We start from the raw sequence: 26,105 nt of genomic DNA, 5'->3' as shown, positions 1-26,105 counted from the left end.
ATATAACCATATAAGACCTTACATCTAATTTCTTTTCTTTCGTCTCATTTTATAATTAGTTGAACATCTACTCATTCTCTCACTAATGTTATATGTATTTTTTCCTCTTTCATCATTGGTTCTCTAAGAAGACATCCTTCTCCTATTTTACTCGGTAATATTTTATTTTTATTTTTTTTAAAATTATGAAAGGAATGGACTATGAACTCAAACCTAAATTATTAACAATTGCATCATATTTTTTTTATATATATTTATGTCGATAATGGTCAAACTTTGAAAAATCATCAAATTAAAATTACATTACATGAATTTTTAAATCTAGTTTATTTTTAAAAATAAATTTGCCAGTCCCAAGTCTGAATAAAAAAAAATAAAGAAAATTTTAATTTTTTAAAAAATATTATTAAAGATTTTTTTTTTTTTTTGCCTAGACCTCGTGGAACCTTGAGACGGCCCTGATCTCGAAACACCTATTATTAATAGGTTAAAGACAGCAAACTATTATCATAATATAGGAGAAGATCAAAAGCCATCAAATATCATTAATCGTTAATATAATAGAAGGTCAAAACCCAAGAATATAAAAAAGAGTTAGCGGGAGAGAGAAAGGATATCTTGATCTCAAGAACTTTATTATTTATTGTCTACATTATTCTTCTACCTTTCTGTTGATTTTAACTCGGGCATTAGAATGGCAACGTTAGGATATCTTAGTGTCATTCTAACCCTTTCTCATTTTCTATGATTATCCAAGTGCGGGAGAAGATGCTGATTTCTCCTTGGACCTCCTTTCTTGCTGATTTCAATGACAGCAGCCAACACTGTCATCTCATTGTCAGTGTACCACTCTCAAAAGTCTCGACTAAGAATTAGTAAAAATTGAGATGAGATTTTCTGTCCTGAAAATACCATGTCCTTATGTCCCAGTGCCAATCGAACGAATTAAATCACATATCATAACCATCTGATCGATGATGAAACATGGGGATATGATATTTTTGGGACAGAAGATTTTATCTCTTAAAATTTTTAAAGCTCTAATAGAATTTGACTGGATTGTTATGGTATAACTTTTCTCTACTTTATGTTGCTTTATAGTAGACCCCCTTCCTGCCCAACGGCAGCTGCTGTGGTGAGGCACCGCGTGAGTTGTAAATTTCACTGCAGCAAGTCAAGTCAAAAGTCAAATATGATGTCCAAGAAGGCAATAAAATGACAATGTAGTCGGATTAGAGTTAGTAAATTTCAAATTTTTTCAAATAAAAATTAATATACTTGATAAACTTCCTTAATATCTCTATTCAGTAAAATACCGAATAAATTTCTATTCAAAGTCGATATTTCGTAAGAGGAAGATATGTGCTATAGAATAAAAGAGATTGTCAAAGAAAAATCATACGATATCCATGTCCCCATTTGAGATGGCTGATAAATAAGTCCTTGGTGAGATATTTATATGTTGACAAAGTTATCAATCATAGGAGAAAGGGGCTGTCAAGGATAATCGTTGGTCAAGAGAAAAGAAAAAAGAGAAAAGTGTTAGAATAGAGGTTAAGATAGTCCGACTCAGCTACTATTGATATTTAAATTAGTCTCCAATCAAGAAAAGATAGAGAAGATGCACAGTAGAAAATTAATGGAGAGTATGTATATATATGTCTGTGCGCGTATACCTTGGCCCACATATCTGAGCTCTTTTTATAACACTACTGAAATAGTATTCTCTCCTTATTAATTGGATATTGTGTCCTAGTAGAAAAAATATCACATTGTCGTATTTTTATGTATTGTACTGTCACATCGCTCATATCTCATATCTCATATACATACTGTCACACGTGTCCTGACATCCCACGTGTCATCCCATGTATTGTGTTAATCTTGATGTTGGCCAAGCGCATAAAATATAGAATTAATTAGGCCAAAGAGACTGACTTGCTAAGTGAAGAAGAACTGAGTTGAGTCGGTAGAAATTAGTCGAATGGCGTGGGCGTTGAGTCGGCGAGGCCTAATGGAGCTAAGCAGGGCACTGGATTTATTGTTCTGAGAGCTGAGTCATTAGAGTCAGATGGAATGATTTAAGACATCAGGGAGTTGAGCTAACTGAATAGAGCTGGTTATCGAGAGAGTTGAACCCCTAGAGTCGGACAGACTGATTGAAAAAATCGGGGATCTGATCCCCTAAAGTTCAGCGGATCGATTGACCACCCTTCTTATTTTGGATTGTCCAACTGGGACGATTAGACTGACCCATCCATATTTGATCCATCCGTACTAAAAGATCTCCTCTAGGCGAAGAAGTATCTTACAACGTTGATACACAAGAAATAGAAGCTTAACTCTAAAATGGAGCGTACAAGTGCTGGAATTGAATTACTTGTGATTGATTAAAAGCTTCTGAACCAAGGCTATATTTATAATCTTGGTCGGGGCGCTACGAAGGAGTTCCGGGCGCCCTGGGGGATAAAACTTTATCCCCAACACAACGGATCGTGCTTGACGTGATCTGGTCAAAAAGCCAACTCCGGGCGCCCGGAATGGTTCCGGGCGCTCGGACGGTCCGGACGTCTGGAATGGATCCGGGCACCCGGACCACTAAGTCAACCAAGTTGACTTTTTGGTCCGGGCCTTCTTCTGCTCGCCTGGGTCTTCCGCTTTCAGCTCCACTTGCTTGGGTAATCTCGGCCATCCAGAATAGGACTCACCCGAACCCAAGTTCCGGCCTTCTCCTCGAGCAACCTTCCTCCTTGGTTTCTCGTCCCTCGAACGTCGCGTACGTTCTTCTCGTCCACCGGTGTACTCTTCCGCGGTCACCTCGTCCCTCGGACGCACCGAGCCCGTCGGCTCTCTCCCGTGCCGTCCTTCTCGCTAGCCGCGTCTTCCGCTCGACTTCCTGTGCTTTTTAAGCTCCTGCACACTTAGACACAAGGGTTAAACCAAATGATCCTGTCCGAGCGCTGAGTCGACGGACACTGGGGACGTGACACTCTCCGCTGTCTCCAACTAGTGATGTGGATCTCCGGCGAACCTGCAAAGAAGCCGAGCCGAGAGGGGTTTCCCGGTGACGACCCTCCGACGCTTAAGTCAGGCAGTGAAGAGGAAGAAGAGCAAGGCAACGCTACTGTGGCTATAGTGATCAGAATCACATACCTTCGTCGAAGTCTAGGGGTCCTTATATAGGACCCCGGGAAGGCACTGGTACGCTTCCCTAAACATACCTCAGTAGGGTTGTGTCAGAAAAACATGCCTGACGCCATTCCGCAATCGTCTGAGCATATCCCGGATGTGACGGTGGAAACTTCCATCGTACGATACTCTGTCCGCTCTGGCCGCCGACCATGCTGTTTGTCGGCGGCAGGTGTCTCAAGGATGAAGTTACCAGCTGTCCTTTTTGTCTCATAGCGCTCTTACCTGTTCCCGGGCCGAGCGGACCAGCCGCTCGGCGCTCATGGCCTCCGGGAATGCGCATACCTCGGCCCGGGCGGGGAAGCTCTGCTCATGTGCTTAGATGGAATTGCGCCTTGCTGTCCTGCGGCTCGGCCGAACGGCCTGTCCACCCGACCAATAGACTCCTTTACCTTGATCATCGGAAACCCGACCCCTGGTCGGGCTGCCTTTCGTCCGGTCCGGGAGACCCCTGGCCAGATGTCCGGTCGGCCGGATGCTCGGTCGGCCCGCTACTCCACTCAGCCGACCTCTGTCCTCTTAGCATGACCTTGGGGTTGACCTTCTTGACCATTGACCTCCATGTGTCGTTGATCTCCCGCCAACGAGGGTCCCCGGTCCTTACCACCGGATCACCAAACATGACCTAACTTAACTTATTTGATCACATCAAAACACCTTGAGGTTCCAACAATCTCCCCCTTTTTGATGTGAACAACCCAAGTTAAGTTAGGGTAAAACAAACATAATGTAAAAATAAATAATGTTAAAAAATACGTGCAATTTACTTGGTTACAACCGGGGAGGTTGTTAATCCAAGACAGATGCAAAGCGTACAAAAAGATCTCCTCTGGGGGAGAAGCCTCTTATAACGTTGACGCACAAGAAATAGAAGCTTAACTCTCAAATGGAGCGTACAAGTGATGGAATTGAATTACTTGTGATTGATTAAAAGTTTCTGGACCAAGGCTATATTTATAACCTTGGTAGGAGAGCCCCAAAGGGGTTCTGGGTGCCCTGGGGGGGATAAATTTTATCCCCAACACAACGGATCGCGCTTGACGCGATCTGGTCAAAAAGCCAACTCCGGGCGCCCGAAATGGATCCGGGCGCTCGGACCGCTAAGTCAACCAAGTTGACTTTCTGGTCCGGGCCTTCTGCTGCTCGCCTGGGTCTTCCGCTTTCGGCTCCGTTTGCTTGGGTGATCTCGGCCATCCGGAATAGGACTCACCCGAACCCAAGTTCCGGCCTTCTCCTCGAGCAACCTTCCTCCCCGGTTTCTCGTCCCTCGAACGTCGCATACGTTCTTTTCGTCCACCGGCGTACTCTTCCGCGGTCACCTCGTCCCTCGGACGCACCGAACCCGTCGGCTCTCTCCCGTGCCATCCTTCTCGCTAGCCGCGTCTTCCGCTCTACTTCCTGTGCTTCTAAGCTCCTACACACTTAGACACAAGAGTTAAACCAAACAGAACCTAACTTAACTTGTTTGATCACATCAAAATATCTTGGGGTTCCAACAATTAGTTCCACGTGAGAGACGACCTAATCCTCTACTATACTACTTAATATAGGTTAAGAGGTTCGGTAGATTATAAACTAAAAAATTTGATATGAGCGAATAACAGTCGTGCAACTTAATCATGTCCCTATCACTTGAGTTAGGCACCAGCCAAGCGAGACCTCAGCTCGAGGGCAAGTTAAGGATGCAAGCCTTGGGTCACCCGAGCGGTAAATACCAAAGTCACCTGGTTTTCCGATTAATTATACAATGCTTATGAGGTCCTTTTCTCCTAATCTCAAATCAAAGTAACCAAAAGCCCCCAAATGTATATGCAAAATTAATATATCTCGAAACACCTATTATTAATACATTAAAGACAACAATCATTATCATAACATAGGAGAAGATCAAAAGCCATTAGATATCATTAATCGTTAATAAAACAGAAGGTTAAAAACCATGAAAATCGTAAAGACCATTGATCATTAATACAAGAAAAGATCAAAAGTCATCGAAATTATAAAGACCATGCATTAATATATAGAAGGCCAAAGGCTATCAATGAAGAATATAAAATGGAGTCGGCAGGGAGAGGGAAAGGATATGTTGATCTCAAGAAGTCTATTACTTATTGTCTACATTATTCTTCTACCTCTCTCTGTTGATTCTAACTTGGGCATTAGAGTGGCAATGTTAAGATATCCCAGTATCATTCTAACTCCTTTCCATTTGATGTGATTATCCAAGTGCTGGAGAAGACGATGATTCCTCCCTTCGACCTCTTTTCTTTTGCGGACTCCAATGACAGCAGCCAACATCATCATCTCATTGTCGGTGTACCACTCTTGAAAGTCTCGACTTAGAATCAGTAAAAAAAATAGAGCTCTAATAGGATTTGACTGGATTGTTATGGTATAACTTTTCACTACTGTATGTTGCTATACAGTAGACCCCATCTCTGGCCAACGGCAGCTACTGAGGTGAGGCACTGCGTGAGTTGTTGTAAATTTCACTGCAGCAAGTCAAGTTAAAAGTCAAATTTGATGTCCAAGAAAGCAATAAAATGACAATGTAGTCGGATTAGAGTTAGTGAATTTCAAATTTTTTTCAAATAAGAATTAATATACTTGATAAACTTCCTTAATATATCTATTCAGTAAAATACCGAATAAATTTCTATTCAAAGTCGATATTTAGTAAGAGGAAGATATGTGCTATAGAGTAAAAAGATATTGTCAAAGAAAAATCATATGATATCCATGTTCCCATTTGAGATCGTCGATAAATAAGTTCTTGGTGAGTTATTTCTGATGTCGACAAAGTTATCAACCATCTATAGGAGGAAAGAGTCGTCAAGGATAATCGTTGGTAAGAAAAAGAAGGAAAGTGTTAGAATAGAGGTTAGGATAGTCCGACTCAGCTACTACGATATTCAAATCAGTTTCCAATCAAGGAGGGATAGAGAAGATGTACAGTAAAAATTTAATGGAGAATATATATATATATATATATATATATATATATATATATATATATATATATATATATATATATATATATGTCTATGTGTGTGTGTATACCTTGACCCACATATATGAAATCTTTTTATAATACTGAAATAGTATTCTCTCATTGTTAATTGGACGTCGTGTCATAGTAAGAAAAATATCATATCGTCGTATTTTTATGTATTGTAGTGTCGCATCGCTCATATCTTATATCTGTATAATCATACTATCACACGTGTCTTGACACCCCACGTGTCATCTCATGTGTTGTGTTAATCTTGATGTTGGTCAAGCACCTAAAATATAAAACTAATTCGGCCAAAGAGGCTGGCTTGCTAAGTGAAGAAGAACTGAGTTGAGTCGGTAGAAATGAGTCGAATGGCGTGGGCGTTGAATCGGCGGGGCCTAATGGAGCTGAGTAGGGCACTGGGTTTATTGTTTTGGGAGCTGAGTCATTAGAGTCGAATGGAACGATTTAAGAAATCAAGGAGTTGAGCTAACTGAATGGAGCTGATTGTCGAAAGAACTGAGCCCCTAGAGTCGGCTAGATTGATTGGAAAAATCAAGGATCTGATCCCCTAGAGTTGGGCGGATCGATTGACCACCCTTCTTAATTTGGAATGTCCAATTGGGACGATTGGACTGACCCATCCGTATTTGACCTTCTCAGTACACGTAAAACCTCCCGATTTACTCCCCATATCAACCCTATATTATAGGTCTTTTTTTATCTCCTCTGTCAAGTAATAGTTTCTCATTATGATATCATATTTCATCAACTTTCATTAACAGCCTCCTCATAACCCTAACATTCATCTTTTACCCTTCGGGGCATGACACAATGATAAAAAAAATAGGACGAGCTCCAAGTAATGAGAGTTTGAAACTCACCATGGGATATCTTATACGCAGCTTTTTCTCCTGCACTGGCTCGAAAGGACATTGCAGGATAGCTGTCAAGAGCTGCTTGTGGCAGGATAAAAATTGAAGAAATTTCCTTTTGCATTCATGAGCCACACTCAAAAGCGGGATGAGGAGCATGGACACTACAGTCTAATAAGCGAAACAGAAGGCATAGGCTTGCTTCAATCAGGAAACAAGGCAAAGAGGTCCCTGACCTTGTTTCTATGCGAACTTTTGTCAATGGCTGAAGAGCTGGAGTTGACCATTCGCAGTTAAAAATCAAAACTTCCACCACCATGGAAAACGAGCATTGCAGCCACATTACGAATCCTGCTAAAAAATCTGTGATCCCTAAAGTCAAGTCCTCATCAAGAACCTGAGATGATTAATATCAGCAGCCGTCCAAATCTAAACATTGTAATAATCCAGGTAAGAAGATAATGGAAAACATAATCGCTTGTTACCAGTAATATTTTCTTCGACTCCTACCTCTGCACCGGTGGGCACCACCAAGCATACGATGTCGCCATTAGGACAGTGACACCTGTACTCTTCTCCGACAAACATCAATAGTCTCCCCTGCCATTTTTTTCTCTCTGCGCCTTTATTTTTCCTGAAACCTTTTAGGAAAAGCTATCGGTCGCCATTACATTCCCATCACCACCGAGCAGAAGAGAAGGAATTATTCAGAAAGCTCGAGATTGATGAAGGAACTCAGCAACAGTTTATAGCATGTTTGTGATTTGTATTAGAAGAGTTTGGCCTATAAAGCTCTCCCCTTGATCCTACTTCCCTTGTGTTCTCAGCCAAAGAAACATCCAACTTTTACCTTCAATTGCTACTACTTGAGAAATAATGGATTCTGATCTTGGTAACCAGCTCACGAGCTCCTACGACGATCTGCAGTGCTCATTCTCTATATCCAACCTCTTCGTTGCTGAGGCCGATCAAATAACATCTGCCGTCGGAGCTATTGACCTTCGCGCTAGGCGAGAGGCCGTCGCTCTAGTTCTTAAGGTAACGGTAGACAAGCTATTGTAAATAGAAATGCAAATAAAGGAAGCAGCTTTCTTCATCATCTTGATGTCTCCTTGAGCAGGCGCAGTCCGATTGCAATTTGAAACCCGCCATCGCTTACCTTGCAGTAAACTACATTGATCGTTACCTCTCCAAACGCGAAATCCCGGTACATATGTTGCTAAAAGAGACGAATCTGAATGGATCCTTTCATACCATTTCATTTTATAATCAGTGATGGATCAATCTATGGTTGCAGAGCGACAAGCCGTGGATTGTTCGTCTCCTCTCTGTCTCCTGCCTCTCCCTGGCGTCAAAGATGCAGATGACTGTCATGGCACTTGAAGATATTCAGGTAATGCTCCAAAAAACAAGAGGAGAAATCCTTCTTTGGTGGATTTATGAATGACTTCAAAACTAATCGATTTCACTGCTTCGCCCAACTCATCCTTCGGTAGAGAAATGAAGGATTTGTATTCAATTTGCACACGATCCAAAGAATGGAGCTTCTGGTGCTCGGGGCGCTAGACTGGAGGATGCGATCGATCACCCCATTCTCCTTCCTTCCGTTCTTCCTCTCATTCTTCTCGAAGGTCCAGACTTCTTTCCTCCAAGCTCTTCAAGCCCATGCAGCTGACATCCTCCTTAAAGCACTAAATGGTATGATTATTTGAAGATATAAAAAAAAAATCTAATCTTTATCAGTGATTCTCCATCTAATTTACCATTGATTGACGATTGCATAAGGAAAAATGCAGATGTTAAAATGCTGGAGTTCAAACCATCGGTGATGGCCGCGTCGGCGCTGGTCTCTGCTACGTACGAGTTCTTACCTGTTCAATCTTCGTCCTTCCGCGCAGCTCTCGCCTCCAGCAAATGCGTGGATAAAGTAATTCGGTCACCATTTAGCTCCAATTTTTCATCATTTATAGATAAAGAAAGAGCTTAATTTTTGCTCCATTCCTCTTCATTCTGGTTCTAACATAATGGGTAAAAAAGGAGAAGCTATGGAAATGCAGCAACGCCATGGCAGTTGCCGCCGCGACTTTGACAGCGTCAAGCCCCGAGACGTCCATGACAGTGTTCAGCCACCTCGGCTCGAGCACTGAGAGCCATCCCGCCGCCGGCTGCCATCTCAAGATACCAGTCCGAGATGAAAACGATCGAGAATAATGTTCAGAGCAAGCCAATGAAAAAAAAAGGAATAATTTTTTAAATTTAAAAGCATTGTGGTTTGTCAGATAATGGAGGCAGCAGTAGGACCGTAGCATTGCATGCCTCATGCACGTATGACCGGTCATACCTTGTGGTGTAATGATAACTGTATTTTGATGGCTGGAGTGCTGAATATGATCTGCTGAATGTACACTTCGCCGGAGAAACCGTCGCCTGTCAAATATGAATGGATGCAATCATATGTTAGAAAGATAATACAACAAATCTTCATAACATGTTTTAAAAAATAAATTTGGGAAGAAGTTAAACCATGATAATTGCCTATATATTTAGTCAAACGATTCAATAATTACGCACCCTCCCCCATCATTTGTAGCAACTAATGTTGTCCCATGGAATATTCAGTTGGTTAGAAGTTGATAGATTTATTACAATGGAGCATAGATCAATTCCCGATAGGTACTTGTCCTTGAAAAAACTCCTCCTATCCCTAGACATTAGGTGATTAGCTATAAACTGACTTCTTAGTTTAGCTCCTTTTGAGATGGACTGCAAAAGACATTTGAAATGAGCATAATCAACTTTTACTTACAACTAGTGTTGACTAGACTATTTCTTCACATTTTTTATTTTGTGAAAAAAATATAGTTTATAAGACCCAAAATACACATCGAATATCTAAAAAAAATGTCTATCCCAACAGATAAGGCAAAACATAAACTGACTCTTGGTATAGCAACCAGCAATGAAACGCCTTTACAACCTCTAACTTTAAGAATATAAATTGTATTTTCAATTTATCCAATAGACAAACTAAAACAAATATCTAAATATCAGGAATATTTAATGGGAAGATCTCATGAAGATTAAGGTCATCTTTAAATTGTGTATACTAATGCTAAAGGTGCAGGTTCTTGGAATTGAGGTCTTGCATTCTCTTAAAAAATAATTTAATTTCTTAGTAGAATAAAAACTGATGATTAAATTATAACATGCTCTAAAAAAATTGGATGAAGTTCTCCTATGATATCAAGCTTTTATACACAACTTCTACTCAAAGAAAAAAAAATGCATACTAACAAAAATGTTGTACAATATTTCATCAACTAATGATTAGCTAGCGCCTAGCGGATTCACTGACAAAATGTCATAACTGGTTTAAAGGAACTCATCATCTCAAGCTAAATCTAAATTAAAATGTTACTAAATCTATAAAATATTTTATGATTGTGTATCATATCTCTAACAATCTAAGTTCACCATATCTTTCAGCTAAATTTAATGCGTTAGAGGAGATAGAGAAAAAATTTCTAATTAATTTTTCCATCAAATTTGCCGCCGGTGTTTCAGAAACTAGACGGGGCGGCCTGATTGGATTTTGTTTCAGATTTATACTACCTTTCAATGCCATTGGGAGCAAACCATTACGGATCTTCTACTACCAACATGGAAATAAAGGCATTATCCTTTCCCATGGCATTACCACCATCTTCTTGTGGGTTGTGACCCTAATGCCCTTACTCCTCATTTGACCAACAATATTTGATACTTTCCATACCTTGATGCCAATTAGTACCATACCAGTATAACACTGCTTGCTAGGCCAGTTAGAGTGCAGGATAAGATCAAGCCAGTAGGCATATTAATCTGATAAGATCAAGACAATAACCTTATTAGCTGCTTGTACAAACGCATGACGTGCTTCTTGCTAAACAAATTACTTCTTTTCTAATTGTCCTTTACAATTTTTCACTGCCCAAGTCTAGTAGTGCTGCTACTATCAATTTATCAAATCTGATAATTAGAAACAGGTTCTACAGAGATTTCCTACTAAACATTTAGTCTAATATCGAGTTTACATGAATTAATCTCCATACAGTGACATCATTTATAGGGTTAGTTGGTTATACAGAGATCTATCAAAATCCAGTGGACCTTTAGCCTGCCTGCACATATAAGATTATGGATAATGATTACACGATTCACACAGCATACTAGCAAAGAAGAAAATCAATGTTCGCAGCTTCTTCCTTCCAAAGCCATTAAAAACATAAAAAAAAATTGGTGATATGTGAGTGAGCTATCATTTAATAAATATTTGTTGTAAATTACATAATAGGAGATTTTAAAGGATCATAAACATAGTAGTAAGACCATGCAAATGAACAGAGTTCAATCTGTCTGCTTTTATTTTGACATGGAAAATATGCATGCCACTCAGAAGAAATAAATGTTATAGTTATTCACTCAACTTATGTTTACTATGTCCTCTTTGGCTACTTGTCTTCGGAGAAGCATTGTCCTACTCATCAATAACCACAATTGGTGCATGTTAATGATGAGAAACGAAACCAATTTCAATGCATTTACTAAGTTTTGATGACCAAATTCCAAAAGATGATATAATTGGGTACCAACTTTTGAAATTTTTTTTATTTTAATTTAAAGAAAATATAACCGCATCAGAACTCATGTAACAAGGACTCAACCAGGGAACAAACTCTCAATCTATATTATCACATGCAAATGCACCAATCAAGATTCAATAATCCATCATTTATTACCGAGCAATGGATATTAAGGTATATTGATTTTACAAGGCCTAGGTCCAGTCCAGTATTATAAATTAGCTTTATGTCCTTGAAGAAAGCTGTAATCAGCTCATAAATACAAATACAATACAGTGATGAGAACAGTAAATGACTGAGTTTATATACTAATAAATTTATTATCAAGATCCTTTTGGTTTCAAAAATGGCTTTGAATATCACCTAGTATGTAGTTGGATTTGATAGAGAATATAGCTCGCCAAAACATGATATAATACAAATAATTTTCTATTGAATAATCTCTCAACTAAGTACTAAACCTCACAATCAAAATTTCTTAGGTTAAACTAATAATAACAACAGCAATAACAAAAAAAAGTTTTAAGACTTCAAACGTACTCACCTCTAGTCTTAACATTCCTCTCTCAATACATCACATCTTTCCAAGAACCAGAAAGATAAGCGTTTGCATACTATTATTGTTACTGCTACAGTGCTTCTGCAAACAGAAAGCATGTTAAGTATCAATTTGCGGCCAATGAGGCAAGTATAATAACTATTACATCTAGAAAGCATGACAAATAGAAACCTAATCATCTAAGTATATAATTGTGAGGCTTGTAAAAAATATTCCTGCATTACAGGTTAATAAGGGCCTAAGAATATTTGGAGTTTCCAAAACTGTGCTTTATAAGAAGAACAATAAACATTCATAGACTCTACTGATGAATATTAACTCTCAGTCGGTCAAATACAACCTTTTAGTTCAATAATAAATGATCGACGCACATACTTGAGCAGGAGAGCTTCATGCAATGTGAACTCTGCAGTTCCACAGCTAAGAGAATTGAACTGCTACAGCTGCATTATAGGAGGAGTAGGTGAGAAAAACTGATGCCCTTGTTTGGTTGCCCCGTCAAATTCGTCAAATAATACCACAATATCTGGTACCGGATCTCAGTTCAGATACAGTCAATCTTCTGTTTCTCTTTCCCTGTCCGCGTAGCTGTTTTTGCTGGGCTCTCAAAAGCCTACCGTCCCCGCGACCTTTTTGAGCATCACTATACTATCGCGGGCTACATCTCTTCCTTTATTACATTGCCCTCATATCCTTTCTCCTTGTATCTATCATCCAGTCGAAGGCCGCGGAGATGGTCCCCTCCTTTTTTTATCGTTGGGGACTTTTATCGAACAGTTGGGAGATATCAAATAATAACTCAGTTCACAACCTACCATCAACTTGGATTCCGCATTCCATTCCCAAATCTTATCCTTTCCCTGAGATGGATTTCTGCAATGGAAGGTAGGGACTTGGATTTTGGGTGCGCAAAAAGAAGTAGTTGTAAATTAATCAAGTTAGAAGTAGGCGACAAGCTAATAGGAAGAGCAATATCGACACCTGCCTAAGCTCACAGAGCTTCGCCTTCTCTGGCAATGGCGAAGGGAAAGGCTGCCCGGACTGGTGCCTGAGCCACTAAGCTGCATCGCTGCTGTCTCTGGCTCGTCTGCTTCCTCACACACCCTCTCTCTCTCTGTCTGTCTCTCTGTGGGTCTGATCTGAGACGCCAGTCTCGTCAGTATCCAACTGGTCTGTCCCTTTGCGGCAAACGCAGAATAGACAACAACACTCTTCCATCCAGGTGCTCGTCCTTGTTCTTAATCACTAAGCTTCCACCAGACAGTTCGTCCTCTGCCCTCTTCCCCCACCCTGCCCGCCTCCGTCCGCTCCGCTCCTCACTGAGTCGGAGATGCCTAGATCGGGACCACTAGACTAGACTTAGATTCAATCTCGACCCAACACAGCCCATCATCACGCTCCTCACCGAAGAACCAATCTTCCTGATTAGGAAAATACCATCATCAAGTCCACCACGGCCCCTCCTAATCCGTGACCCTACTTCCGCACTTAACGCTGCTGCTGTTGATGCCTACATCTTCAATGTTAGGGTTTTAAATTAGTTGTTTTTTTAATGATACAATAGATTTGAGTTTTCAGTGTTATTTTAAAATTACAAACCTCGAATCAAACATCTACCATGACTCCAGACGTTTTATTAATTTTTAAATTTTACAAACCTCTAGTAGAGAAAGCGAAAGGCCGAAGTTTCTGATGATCTTCATCGGATGACTCCAATTAACCCAATTACATACACGACATGAAAATTTCGAAGAAAAGACAAGAAAAGCACTGCAGAGGAAGAGTGTGGAACCCGCTGCAGCGCTGGAGCACGACTAGACCATACTCGTATTCGCCACAGGGATTACGACACGTGTCCGTTCGTTTTGCTGAGAGAATGGGACCACGGCCCCTGGCTTCCCATTCCGTTACCATTTTGCACCGCCGGTGCGTGTAGTTTGATCGATGTGTTGTTGGCCTCGTCCCACAATATATACCTGACCGACTCGGTAGCGCCTCCTTCAGTCGCAGCCAGTCGTTAGCTTCGACCATGGCGACGTCCTTCTTCCTGTGGCCCTCTTCGCAGAACAAGCCGGAAGAGGCCGGCGGAGGCGGCGCAGCCAGTGGTTACCCCGCTGGAGCTACGGTGGCGAAGGCAAAGATTCGGAAAGGAGGGGGAGGGGCTAAGACGGCCGGGCCAAAGCGGCCTCCGCAGCGCGGCCTTGGTGTCGCGCAGCTCGAGCAGATCCGCCTCCAGGAACTCGGCACTCCCCCCCACGATCTTCAGCCTTTCAGTTTCCAACAGCTCAGCCCCGTCGCTGCCGGCCCTTCGGCCATCTATGGCGCACCCGTCTCATACACCGTAGGCCTTCCAATGCACGGGTACCTCCATCGACTCCGCCCGATGTCGGTGACCTCCTTCGGTGGAGCTTCGGCTGGCTCCGCCGCCCGACCTGTGCTTGCAGATCCGTTCGCGCTGGATGGCCACCGGAGGACTGCGGCGGAAGACAGGTTCCGCGTCGGAGGTCCATTCCCAGAGCCCCCTTCAAACCAAATTACCCAATGCCTCTCCGATCAGTGCGAGTTCTGCGCCAGAGTGAGTTACCCAACTCCATCTCTCTCTCTCCCCCTTCAAATAAACTTCTCCTCGCACGCTTCTTTTTTATTAAACTTGCTTCAGAAGAAACGTCTCTTCGGCAATAACCAATCGCCCAATCTGTCCAACGGAGGCGCCGATTACTTCGAGATGAACCTCGCTGCTGCAATGTCTGTAAATCTGGTAATCAGCAGCCCCTCTTCGCCGCACCTTTAGCGTTCTTTTAATCTATTCTGTTCCTTCTCCTGCTAGCTATATCGTTCATTTATCGTCTTCTCCTTGGGCTGCATGTAGGAGTATGGCTGCCACCAGACAAAGCTGAAGCCATCAGAGAAGAAGGAGAGGGAAGCAATCAAGGAGTTCGATTTCTTCCCATCGTCGAGCAGCCTGAGAGCATCCATCGATGGCGCCTCATCTATGTTTGCTGATCGAACGGCGCCTGGTGATGCTTCCTCCTCTCTTTTCTTCGCCACTGCTACCCCTCTCGATCTCTCGCTTAAGCTATCATTGTAATTAATTATCCCCTCCATTACTAGTATATGTTGATCGGCGAGCTATGTTTTAATTGCGTATCTCTATCTACTTCTCCATGAGCTTAATCTTCTATCTCGAACTTTTATTTCGATCAGTTGTTTGCTCAATTTGCAATAATGATTAGGAATTGGACAAATATCCTACACTGCTGTTAAACTTTGAAAGAATTATTTAGTCTGATATTGTTGCTTAAGAATCAAAGAGGATCTTGGTTTTGAGTTGTTCTTGTTTGGTAAAGAATTGGAGGTTTATGATCTTGGTTTCGGCGCCTGAAGCTCATAAAAGGGAAAGAAGTTGCGCAGAGCATACTATTTAGTACCCATCCTTCAATTGGTTCATTTCAGCAACGTATTTGGTAGTTGGAACTGGATTAGCATTCAATGCATGCTTCTTAAACCATTGATGTATATGTTTACGAATTTAAATTAATCTTTAATATGCCATTTATTTCTATGAGAAATAATATTAATGTTTTTTAAACATAACCCCAAACAATAAACCAAAAAAAAAAAATCAAGAAATATAGATGAAGTTAACCATTCGAACTTTCTTCATTTCTCTATTGACTGAGAAATGATTTGCTTTTTTTAATCTCTTTGCACATTTTATGTGGCAAAAGGTGGAACCGTCACCCTAACGCCCCCTGGCCCCGACCCCACAAGATTCCAGAGGGAGTAATCTTTGCACATTTTATGTGTTATTACGTAAGCCAGATTTGGTTCCTTTCATTAATCAATTCATTATTGAGTGTTGCTATTTGTTAATGACTTGAGCTTTTGTAATAGATACTGAATAATGTATAGCTTTTAGTGTAAGCAATTTTTAGTTATAGCTTTTAGTTGAAGCAATTTTTAGTTGGTCCGCACTCTTTACTCAACAATTAATGCTACCCAATAGTGAATGAAGAGTGTTCGAGAGTTGTCTATCTAAGTTAGATATCATTGTTGCCTTGCTTTTTTTATCTTTTTTTTTTAAGGAGTCTTGGCTAGATAAATGTTTTAGTACAATTGAAAATGAGAGATTTTTTTTGAAAAAAAACATTATATTTCTATTTAAGTTATAATAGATTATTTTTGACTAAAAAATTGAAATATATTGAGATTCATTATTTATTTTAATCAAAATGAGTTAGACATAGTTTTAGTTATTGATATCTAAAATCATAGTTTTTTTAAAATCAAAGCAATACATTAGGATAATAAAGGTTTGGGGATCAAGTGTGTTATAATTTTTTTTTTTTTACAATACTATCTTTTGTCCTTCAAAGACTCATTTTGCTCTTTAAAATATTTAAATCCAACTTAATTTTAAATAGGACAATACTAAATGACTAGAATAAATTAAAATACTTTTTTTAAAAAAAATTAGGATAATTATTAAAGGTGTTCAAGTATTACCATATTATATGAGTCAATTATATTCTTTCTTATCCATTTCCATATTTAATTTTAAAAGTAATACATAATTTATTTTTATTAATAATATTTATTTAATTTTTTAACTAACTTAATTAATTTTTTAACTAATTAAATTCAGATTTTGACCAGTTAGACTTATCGTTTCAAATATTCTATTATTTTTAATGCCATAATATTAAACACCCACGTCCTTATAAGGAAAACATTAATGAGGAATTGATAAGAGATAAAAACAAGGCGGTGATGGGAAAAAAAATTGAACTATTTTTTAAATCAAAAGTATTTTAATAATAATAATATAATTGCAAAGGGAATTTTTGCAAACTGTTTTGTTTTACTTTTTGTATTTCTTTCTTGTTCTCCACGTCGGCAGGCAAAGAGTCGGAGTCTGCGTGTAGTCGTCGTCTTCCTTCTCTCCTTCCCCAAAAGACACCGGAACCGAATCGATTCCATCGCCTTTTATTCCAGATCTCTCTCCCCAAGTCTCCAACCTTTTTGCAACGACAAAGAAGCCGTAACTCCCACAAAACCCTAGTTTTCGCCGGAATGAACCCCCAACACACTCCGCCCCACTACGATCCGCAGGAGGCGGCGGCTGCGGCCGCGCAGGAGGCGACGGCTGCGGCCGCGCAGGAGGCGACCCACCCATCCTCTCCCAGATTCTTCCTCTCTTCCGATGCCTCATCGAATCCCTCCGCTGGCTCCCACCGCCGGATAGCAATCGCTGTAGACCTCAGCGACGAGAGCGCCTACGCCGTCAAGTGGGCCGTGCAGAACTACCTCCGCCCCGGCGACATCGTCATCCTCCTCCACGTACGGTCTACTTCTGTCCTCTACGGTGCTGATTGGGGCGCCGTCGACCTCTCTGTTCCGGAAGAGACTGGCTCTGAGGAATCGCAGCGGAAGTTGGAGGACGACTTCGACGCCTTCACCACCACCAAGGCACAGGACCTCGCGCAGCCGCTCGTGGAGGCTCAGATTCCGTTCAAGATCCACATCGTGAAGGACCACGACATGAAGGAGCGTCTTTGCCTCGAGGTGGAGCGCCTCAACCTTAGCGCCGTGATCATGGGCAGCAGAGGCTTCGGGGCCTCGAGGAAGACCAGCAAGGGGAGGCTCGGTAGCGTCAGCGACTACTGCGTCCACCACTGCGTTTGCCCCGTCGTGGTGGTGCGCTATCCTGAAGAGGGGGGCGCAACCGACGGCCTCAGTCCGATAGCTCCAGGGGAGTCGACGGAGAAGGACGATGAGCTGCATCCTGTCCCAGAAGAAGATGAATACCATGATGCCACCGTTTAACTCAAAGGTCAAAGTCTTGGCCTCGAAACTACAACTTACTTTTTACTTTCCTATCAATATGACCAACATTGTTTGTTACTAGAAGAAATGATGATGAAATTTGATGATTCGATCGATGATTTAGATGAACACGATTTTGATATTATGATCGGGAAATTAGATAAAACTATGCATGGTGTATGCTTATATGAATCCGATGCATGCGAGACAACTAGACGCAAGAAAAACATCGTAGACTTTCTATTTTTCAATGTGTGGTGCTTGGCAGTTGTTCCCTTTGCTTATTTACTGCTATGTATAAGCAACATATCACAGCTGCATAACTATGACAGTCCTTTCAAGTGAAAGAGTGTATCTTTTACATTACTGTGTCAGCTGAGTGAAGTTCATATTTTCTACTCAATGCTGGAAAATGAACTACAAATAGAGGGAGCGTTCTGCTCTTCTTATCAAATGCTGTACTGAATTGCCTCCTGAGTAGGTTTTATGATCTTAGCAAGAGGTTTAGGTTAACTTGAATAACCCAAATGCTTTGAATTACTTGAGACTAGTTAGATTGTGGCATTCATTTGAAGTAAGAATTTCTTTTGTGGTTTTCCAAAGCTTAAATCCAATTATTCAGTTTACAGAAGGGGGGCTCCCTTTTCTCACTGTGTTTGCTTCTTTAGCGCTTAAATGGACTTCAAAATCAAAATTGTTGTTGTAGTAATTGAGCATGATTAGTATATTAACTCAACAAATGTCTGATGTTATCATAATAGTTGGACTACGTTATAAAAAATATATTAACTCAAACAAATTATCTGATATATCAATATATTTCACATCCTTGGAAAATAAGAAATTTTGTTTTCCTATGATTGATTCTTATGACAATAATTGTTGGGAGCAGAACTGATACCTTACATAATTGATAACAGATAGCTAACCGTGTAAGGTCCACAAATTTGTATCTATCAACTGAATATTTGGGGGGCTATCATAACTATTTTGACTTTTGAGCATTTGCATACATGTTATTGCTACTCTACAAACATGTTACACAACTATGTTTTGTTTTTTTTTAATATTTTTCTTAACTATTTTAACCATTTGTCATCAATAGAGTTAGAGCCTATGCACTAATAATTGGATTCTTTCTGCAATTAAAAATCTTGACAGTTTGCTTACTCTGTAACTGACCTCATCTCACCAACCATCATAACCAAGTCAAAGAATTAATTGCAAGATCAACTTGCAGATACATAACAACTGACAAGTATTTTTCTTGTTTTGGTGCTCTTTAATCCTGGTTTACAATGTACCAAAATATTTCTGGAGTTATGTAAGTTTTACGCCTATCTGTGTATCTGTGGCATCTGTTTTACAAGCACACTTCTCAAAAAGTGGCCATCATTTTTTAAGGGTTTCCTCTTTAACACTGAAATGGTTCACTTGTGATGTATTTGATCGTTGTGACTGACAATCCTGTATCAGGCTTTAATAATACGCAGTTTCTGTCACAATGAGCTTGTTATGCAAAAGTTTGTTTGCTTGTCCACCTCATTTAATGTATCTCATTTTGTAGGCTCAGACGCCATCTTTTGGATTGAGGTTTGGAACTGATAATGGGAGCCTTCGATTGTGCTAGTGTTGTGTAATTTACTTTTCACTGCATTCTCGATTGTAACTTAAGTATCGTTGTGCTATGTTACGTTGGCTTTAACGGATTTTTAAACCCTGTTTAATTGCTTAGTTTGTTATTTGCAAGATATAGAAAGCTGGTACTGCACTTTCTCAAGACTCGAAACATGATATCTTCACAAGGAATGCCTGAACGAACTCGTCTCTTACAACATGTGTCAACTACTTTAGTCAGCCAACAATTGTGTAATAACTCGCTAACTTGAACGCATTGCCCAGTTGCTTGTCCAAGTTTATGGCTAAAATACAATATCTACGCTGATTTATGATGGTAAGCAATTCGATCTTTGGTATAAGCGACAAGAGGAACAGAGTAAACATGCAATTTCTTTCTTTATGGATCAAACAACATTTCATTTAAACTGAATGTTTGATTCTTGTGCCCAAGGAATATAGATTATGGAAGGTAGATCCTTTGAGCTTCATGATGACTACGGACGTTAGTGTTATTCTAGCAAGAACATTAAAAGACCCGAGCCATCCACTCAGATTTCTGCCGGAAAATATACGAGAAGACAAATATGCCAATTACCAAGGTCCATCAAACCTTATAAACAAATCAAAATCTTCCCCCATTTATCTCAAGTACTCAAAATAAATGTTCCTCCAAATTCCTCCTGCCAAATTTAGCACTCCTCATTCAGCTGCCACTATAATTAATTGGTTCAGCTTTAGTCGTATCTTCATATCAATTCAACTTTTGCATGCTTAATTAGTTCTTTATCAGTTTCATCTACTCTTCAGCCAGCTTGCTCTTGCTACATCTGAAGCTTCCTCCAAATAGAACTGAACCAGGATGCCAGAAGTCAACGGATGTATCACTTGCAGTCGCCGGATAGCTGCCGGTGATCGGAACCAGGCATAGTCCTCTGCTTCCCAGGTCCAATCGCTTCTCCTCATCAGTATACTTCTTCAGCTGCTCATACATCCTCTGCATTGTAATAGGAATCACTAAATACACACTGCATATTTATAATTAATATAGATGATTATTGATAAACTCAAAGAAAGGCAAACCTGTTTTTGTTTGAAGGAAAACCCATCTTTCAAGTAGGGACTGCTGAGAGCCTAAAGTTCAATCACACAGTTAATACAAAGTTAGATGGATTCAGTGTGTTTTTGTTTAATTTGCACTTACACCAACTTGGTCATGAAGGCACTTGATGTAGTCAATGGCTTCTTGGAGAACTGATGCAGTATCGGTCTGTCATTAAGGTAATCAATGGTTCAATTACTTAACCACACACGATCGAAGAGAAGCCTAAAGAAACTCATTTATTAATGAGATTAATTATGACCTTTCCAAAAGGCGAAACTAGCTGCTGAAGAGCAGTGATTCTGTCTCCTAATTTCTCCTTCCTCACCTGCAAACCAAGTAAAAGGAAAAGCTAGTACAAAGGCCAAAGATCTTAAACACGCATGATGGTTCATAATCTAAACAAATCTTATGATCGTTGTTCATCACCGTACCTTAAAGCTTGGCAATGGAGAAGCTCTTTCCATTAATCTTTGCCTTTTCTCTCCTCCAGTTTTGTTGGTCGATGAAGAACAACTCTTCTGCGTTACACATGTGTCGCTAACAACATTATGTATCAAAATCCTAACAATATATATCACAACTAATTAAATTAAATGTTTACCTTATTAACTGTTTTGATTGACTTGATATCGTTACTAGCATCAAGATTCCACAGTGCAGTCGGAGTGGTGTTGCAGGTGAGATGCAACTGGTCATTGATGAGCTCTTGGTTTACCAGTGCGGGCGAAGGATCCTGCTGCTGCTCATTCCTCACTAGGCTTTGCATCATGGCTAGTGAGCTCGAGCAGGTTTCATCACCATGCCCAAAGTTATATTGGTCGAGCAAAAGATTACGGTTCGTGGCACCAACCATGGCAGGATCTTGATCCTGCAGCATGGCCATGAAATCCACAGGTTTTCCGGAACTTGTCCTACATGTTTCATAAATGAAATTACATGCATGATGCACTTATGAAACGTATGATCGATCAAAAACTACAAGTAAAGATGAAGATCACGCACAGTAAAGCTTGAGTCCAAGAGATGGAGGAAGAAGGAAGCTGGCTGATGAACCTAGTTGTCATGGTGGAATCCATGAAAGAATTAGGAGTGAATTCTTGAAAAGTGATTGAGCTGCCACAAGCCGACCCTGTGGACTCATGATCAAGGGGCTGATCATGATAAGGTTTAGCTTCGCCCAAATCGGTTGCGGTGCTCCACCAGCTTCCTCCTTGAATGCTTAAGAATTCTTCTGCCATCTCTCTATCTCCCCGCTTTAGAGGCGAAGATCGCGACGATGGAAAGGATTAAATTGGAGGATGGATTGAGTTGCCTATATAGTGAATATATCAGCGGAAGGTGAAGTGATATATAGCAATAGATAAAGTTCTTCTCATGGATAATCTCAAGTCTTTTAGGAACTTTGAAATGCCTTTTTACATATTTAAAATTGCATAAATAGTGGCGTATTTATATTTTACTTGGGTGCAAAGGAATATGATGCAGTTTCTTTTACTTTAATCAATTCAAAGTAGACCACAGTACAGTCTCTCGCTAATCTTTCTTCTTCTTTTACTAAATTAAAAGAAAGTAGAAAGCAACAAAAAGAAAGAAAAGAGGAGGAAAAAGAAAGATGAACCACACGAGCTAGGCAGTGTTTTCATCCTCAACTTATTATTATTTACTTCAAGAACATTCATCATGTTCTTTTATCTCAGTGAAATTTCACCTGCAGAAATAAACGAGCTAGAGAAGGAACAATTCCATCTGTCTTTGTATTCCATCTATTGTCGCTTGTTCAACTCTTTCATGTTTTCACTTTGACTATAGAACGGAGAATTATCTAAAACAAACAAATAATGGTTGACTACATGCACGTACCTGATGAAGACGGGAGTCTCGACGAACAATGAGTTGACTTTTTTTGGAGCATTGCGGCCGATCTTTCCCGGTCTTGTTGGGGCACTGAATCTTGCCGGATTTTGTCATACATTGCTGTACATTGTCCTCATGCGTAGGACGTCGGCAGATGCGTGATCAACAACTACTCTTCAGTTAAAATCTAGTCACCAACCACTTAAAATCTGTGGCATCTTAATAATCTCAGGAATTTCTTTTTGTTGTTTTATTTAATCAATGTTTCTGTTGTTGTTGTTTTTGTGGAGCCGCAAGTAATGGCAAACAAGTTGTTGACTACTTCTTCGACATGATCCCTTAATTTCTTCAATCTCTTCCTCCACTCATTCAGTGGATTATTTAAATCAAGGTTTGTTCCATTTGCTTTCAAAGCATCTTCGAATTGAAACATTATGCCCTTTTGTATACATCTAAAAGCAGCTTTAACTTGCTCGTACTGTACTAACCTTGTCAATGGTGTGATACCAAATTCCTTAATCATTAAGTTGAAATGCAAGTTGGCGTGGGGGGATATATGCACCCTTTATTGATCTTTTTCCTCTTTATTTTTTTTGAAGCATCTAATGCTCTTATAATTAAACTCTCTCAAGGAAGCCACTAAAACTCCATTCCTCTTTTATAAGAATTTGTAGGGTTTTTTTTTTCAAATAATTCTCGTAGCTAAAAACATTCATTGATCAAACTTTTCCAAAGAGTCATAGCTTTTTTCTAGGGGAGAAATATAATAATTAATTTAATTTGTGATGAGCTCACGTACAGAGTTCTGGCTCATATTTCAATTGGAAACTAATGCAATGACGAAATTGCTATCACAAGCAAAATGGCACCCTCTAGAAGGATTGTGATACATCAAAAACAAAACGAAAGGAGGCATTTACAACCGAATTTAATTATCATCTATATTTAAAACAATACAAAATTGAAATTGATACCACGACAAATCAAATGCCGACCTAAATCCATAGCCAATGTCATTATATCTTTTATCACCGGAGATCTTGCAAGCACAGTAAAAGTTTTCCACGGGATTGAGTCGATAAAATTGAAATGTTTACTTTTCTTGATATGCCAGTTGACGTATTTAGGACATTAATTCCTCAAATGATCTTTTTTTTTATAAAAAAAAATAAGTTAGATTGCTTTTGCACCTTGTGCCCTAAAGCCTATGTCACTGTAAGTTATTTAATCTTACTCTTACTTTTATCCTTTCTTTTCTTCTTGTTTGAATATTGAGATGAGGATGTAAATTGAGTACTGTGAGATGTGTCATGCCGTAATCTCTCTTTTTCCTATACATATTGAGCTATGAGCTCATTTAGTGTTCACTTCTCATTCTGAGTATTGTAAATTATATTAAAGGCAGTGAACTATGTAGGCATAGAGATTAGGATGATGCTCACAATGACGCTTTCAAACATATCTAACTTTAGTATCTTAAGTCTTGTAACCAAGCTTGACATATCTATGATGTAGTCCCTAATATTACCCTTCCTATTGTACCACATATGGACACTAACTTTGTGAGAAGTATAGTAGTTTCGACGTTTTCATTTGAGATGAATTGGTTTGCCAACTCCTTAATAAAGGTTTTAGAATCCTTGTTCTCAGTAATTGAACCTCTAAGGAATTCCGGAATAGATATCTTCATGATCATTAGACTCATGTAATTTGATCGCTCTCACTTGTTAAAGATCACCTTTTGATCTACAGTGGAATAACTAGTCAAAGGTGCAGGACGATCATGCCTAAATGTAAAGTCTAAATCCATGTAGTCTGCTAGTACTTTATATGGTTTTTCCACTATCTAAAGTTTGTGTCAGTAAGCATAAGGATGTTGTTCAAATTAGCAGATATTGAGAGTACTAAATAAATAAAATTAAAGAACATAACCCAATTTAATAAAAAAGACATGTATATTTATAGTTGTGCAATAACAAAATGCAACGAACAAAACATTCAACTTTATGAGCATTAATTGAAATATCTAGTGCAAATTACATTAACTCTTTATACTAAATTATAATTTACTAGTGGTACTCTCCAAACAATTCAGAATCACTTTCATCTACCACATAACTCATCTTCCTTTGGGTTGACGCATCATGTCAGTAGCGTATATTTTCAACACTACTCACACACTTCTAATCGGCTACATAGTGCCCCTTCCTTTGGGCCAACATACTAAGTGCATAACTTAGAAACCAAACTAAACTTGTGAGGTTCCTTAAACATATATCCGACAAAAATGATTTTTCTTTGAATCAATCATCCTAACATAGATATACATTCCTCTACGCTTATACTCCTAGTCTCCCTAATAATTCTCGCCGTTTTGGAGATAGTATAGTTTCGACTAAACAGCAAGAGCAAGGAAAAAAACAAGAAAGAAGAATTGTTGAAAATTGAGCTAAATTTAGTTATTGATAGATTGGTGTCAACTACCAATTGATTAACACACTACTCAATCAATTGCCAACAAATCGCAATCGATTGACACACTTTATGTGCCAATTATGGACACGCTAATCGATTGCGCACCATTGACAATCGATTGGTGGATAGTAGTCAAGTTTCCTAATTGACTCAGAAGGTTTATGTTCACCAATTCATCCATCCTAATTGATTGGTGAACATCAATCAATCCACTAATCGATTTAGAAACCTTTTGTGGACAACCAAATGAACCGCAATCGATTGATGCAAACGATTGGTGATATTCAATCGATTGACCCAATCGATTCCGAGACCTTCTATATTCGACCCAGGGTTCTCCAATCGATTGACCCTTTATGGCAATTGATTGGTATTAACCACTTGATCACCCAATCGACTTGGAGACCTATGCATGGTTATGTTCTTGGTTTCCCAATCAATTAGTCCTCATGGCAATCGATTGGTGAACACCAATTGATCACCCAATCGATTTTAGGTCTTTCTCTGTGCAATTTTAGGCATCTCAATCGATTAATCCTTATGGCAATCGATTGGTGAACACGAATAAGTCACCTAATTGATTTGGAAACATTTTGTGCCCAAATTTACACTTACCAATCAATTAGTGACTTGATATCAAAAAACCAGATTTTTTGAACATTTTTTTTAGCTCAAAAAATCACAAAATTGTGTCATCAATCGTGTTCTTCACGGATAATTAAAAAAAAAATTCAATTCATAAGTTAAATCCTAACATATCCATGCTACATTCAACGGATATGCATCAATTTCACTCATCTATATAGAATTAAATATAAAATTGATGTGTATTTCTAAATCGTTGAAGCTAATCTTTAACTTTGATACAATTGAAATGATTATGATACATCAAAACAAAACTAAAAGATGTATCTGCATAGGCAAATCAAACGTTGACCTAAGTCCATAACTAATACAATTGTATCTCTTATTTGTCACCAGATATCCT

The 26,105-nt window shown here is 39.4% G+C and overlaps 3 protein-coding genes and 1 long non-coding RNA gene across 15 annotated transcripts; 2 read left to right on the top strand and 2 right to left on the bottom strand.

The window, feature by feature from the left end:
• Nucleotides 1-5,126: 5,126 nt before the first annotated feature.
• On the bottom strand, nucleotides 5,127-13,754 carry LOC122027030. 11 transcript variants are annotated; one of them, XR_006124257.1, is made up of 7 exons: nucleotides 13,222-13,754; nucleotides 12,616-13,113; nucleotides 12,226-12,321; nucleotides 9,631-10,920; nucleotides 7,545-9,486; nucleotides 7,069-7,456; nucleotides 5,127-5,681 (listed from the first exon to the last, which is right to left on the bottom strand). It is a non-coding gene; the product is annotated as an uncharacterized LOC122027030 (long non-coding RNA). The 11 variants fall into 11 exon arrangements; XR_006124253.1 differs by lacking the exon at nucleotides 9,631-10,920 and having other exon boundaries at nucleotides 5,163-5,681; nucleotides 7,545-8,218; nucleotides 8,314-9,486; XR_006124249.1 differs by lacking the exon at nucleotides 9,631-10,920 and having other exon boundaries at nucleotides 5,163-5,681; nucleotides 7,545-8,741; nucleotides 8,823-9,486.
• A 422-nt stretch (nucleotides 13,755-14,176) lies between these two features.
• Nucleotides 14,177-15,490, top strand: LOC122027603. Of its 2 annotated transcripts, XM_042586597.1 has the most exons (3): nucleotides 14,177-14,815; nucleotides 14,900-14,998; nucleotides 15,110-15,490. In XM_042586597.1, exons 1-3 carry the CDS (start codon nucleotides 14,270-14,272, stop codon nucleotides 15,326-15,328), a joined length of 864 nt encoding a protein of 287 aa, XP_042442531.1. In that variant the 5' UTR covers nucleotides 14,177-14,269; the 3' UTR covers nucleotides 15,329-15,490. The 2 variants fall into 2 exon arrangements, with proteins under 2 accessions (XP_042442531.1, XP_042442530.1); XM_042586596.1 differs by having other exon boundaries at nucleotides 14,181-14,998.
• Nucleotides 15,491-17,108: 1,618 nt separating this feature from the next.
• LOC122027043 (universal stress protein PHOS34-like) lies at nucleotides 17,109-19,815 on the top strand. The gene is made up of 2 exons (XM_042585843.1): nucleotides 17,109-18,073; nucleotides 19,634-19,815. The coding sequence occupies exon 1, from the start codon at nucleotides 17,314-17,316 to the stop codon at nucleotides 18,064-18,066; it is 753 nt and encodes a 250-aa protein (XP_042441777.1). The 5' UTR covers nucleotides 17,109-17,313; the 3' UTR covers nucleotides 18,067-18,073; nucleotides 19,634-19,815.
• Nucleotides 19,816-20,212: 397 nt separating this feature from the next.
• LOC122027042 (transcription factor bHLH112-like) lies at nucleotides 20,213-22,133 on the bottom strand. Its single transcript, XM_042585842.1, has 7 exons — nucleotides 21,791-22,133; nucleotides 21,390-21,699; nucleotides 21,220-21,306; nucleotides 21,048-21,113; nucleotides 20,888-20,953; nucleotides 20,767-20,817; nucleotides 20,213-20,680 (listed from the first exon to the last, which is right to left on the bottom strand). Exons 1-7 carry the CDS (start codon nucleotides 22,024-22,026, stop codon nucleotides 20,483-20,485), a joined length of 1,014 nt encoding a protein of 337 aa, XP_042441776.1. The 5' UTR covers nucleotides 22,027-22,133; the 3' UTR covers nucleotides 20,213-20,482.
• Between the last annotated feature and the right edge of the window lie 3,972 nt (nucleotides 22,134-26,105).

Source organism: Zingiber officinale, chromosome 10A (assembly GCF_018446385.1).
Source record: "Zingiber officinale cultivar Zhangliang chromosome 10A, Zo_v1.1, whole genome shotgun sequence".
Classification (NCBI taxonomy): domain Eukaryota; kingdom Viridiplantae; phylum Streptophyta; class Magnoliopsida; order Zingiberales; family Zingiberaceae; genus Zingiber; species Zingiber officinale.
The sequence above is the reverse complement of the archived record's forward strand: the minus strand, read 5'-3'. Positions and strand labels throughout refer to the sequence as shown.

What these genes read in the sequence shown, in the direction of transcription:
- LOC122027603 (XM_042586596.1), top strand. Translation starts at nt 14,270, where the DNA reads ATGGCGACGTCCTTCTTCCTGTGGCCCTCTTCGCAGAACAAGCCGGAA. An exon ending in CTGCAATGTCTGTAAATCTG is followed by an intron (nt 14,999 to 15,109) that starts GTAATCAGCAGC and finishes GGCTGCATGTAG; the next exon opens with GAGTATGGCTGCCACCAGAC.
- LOC122027043 (XM_042585843.1), top strand. Translation starts at nt 17,314, where the DNA reads ATGAACCCCCAACACACTCCGCCCCACTACGATCCGCAGGAGGCGGCG.
- LOC122027042 (XM_042585842.1), bottom strand. Translation starts at nt 22,026, where the DNA reads ATGGCAGAAGAATTCTTAAGCATTCAAGGAGGAAGCTGGTGGAGCACC. An exon ending in CAATCAAAACAGTTAATAAG is followed by an intron (nt 21,307 to 21,389) that starts GTAAACATTTAA and finishes TGTGTAACGCAG; the next exon opens with AAGAGTTGTTCTTCATCGAC. An exon ending in GCCTTCATGACCAAGTTGGT is followed by an intron (nt 20,818 to 20,887) that starts GTAAGTGCAAAT and finishes ATTGAACTTTAG; the next exon opens with GCTCTCAGCAGTCCCTACTT.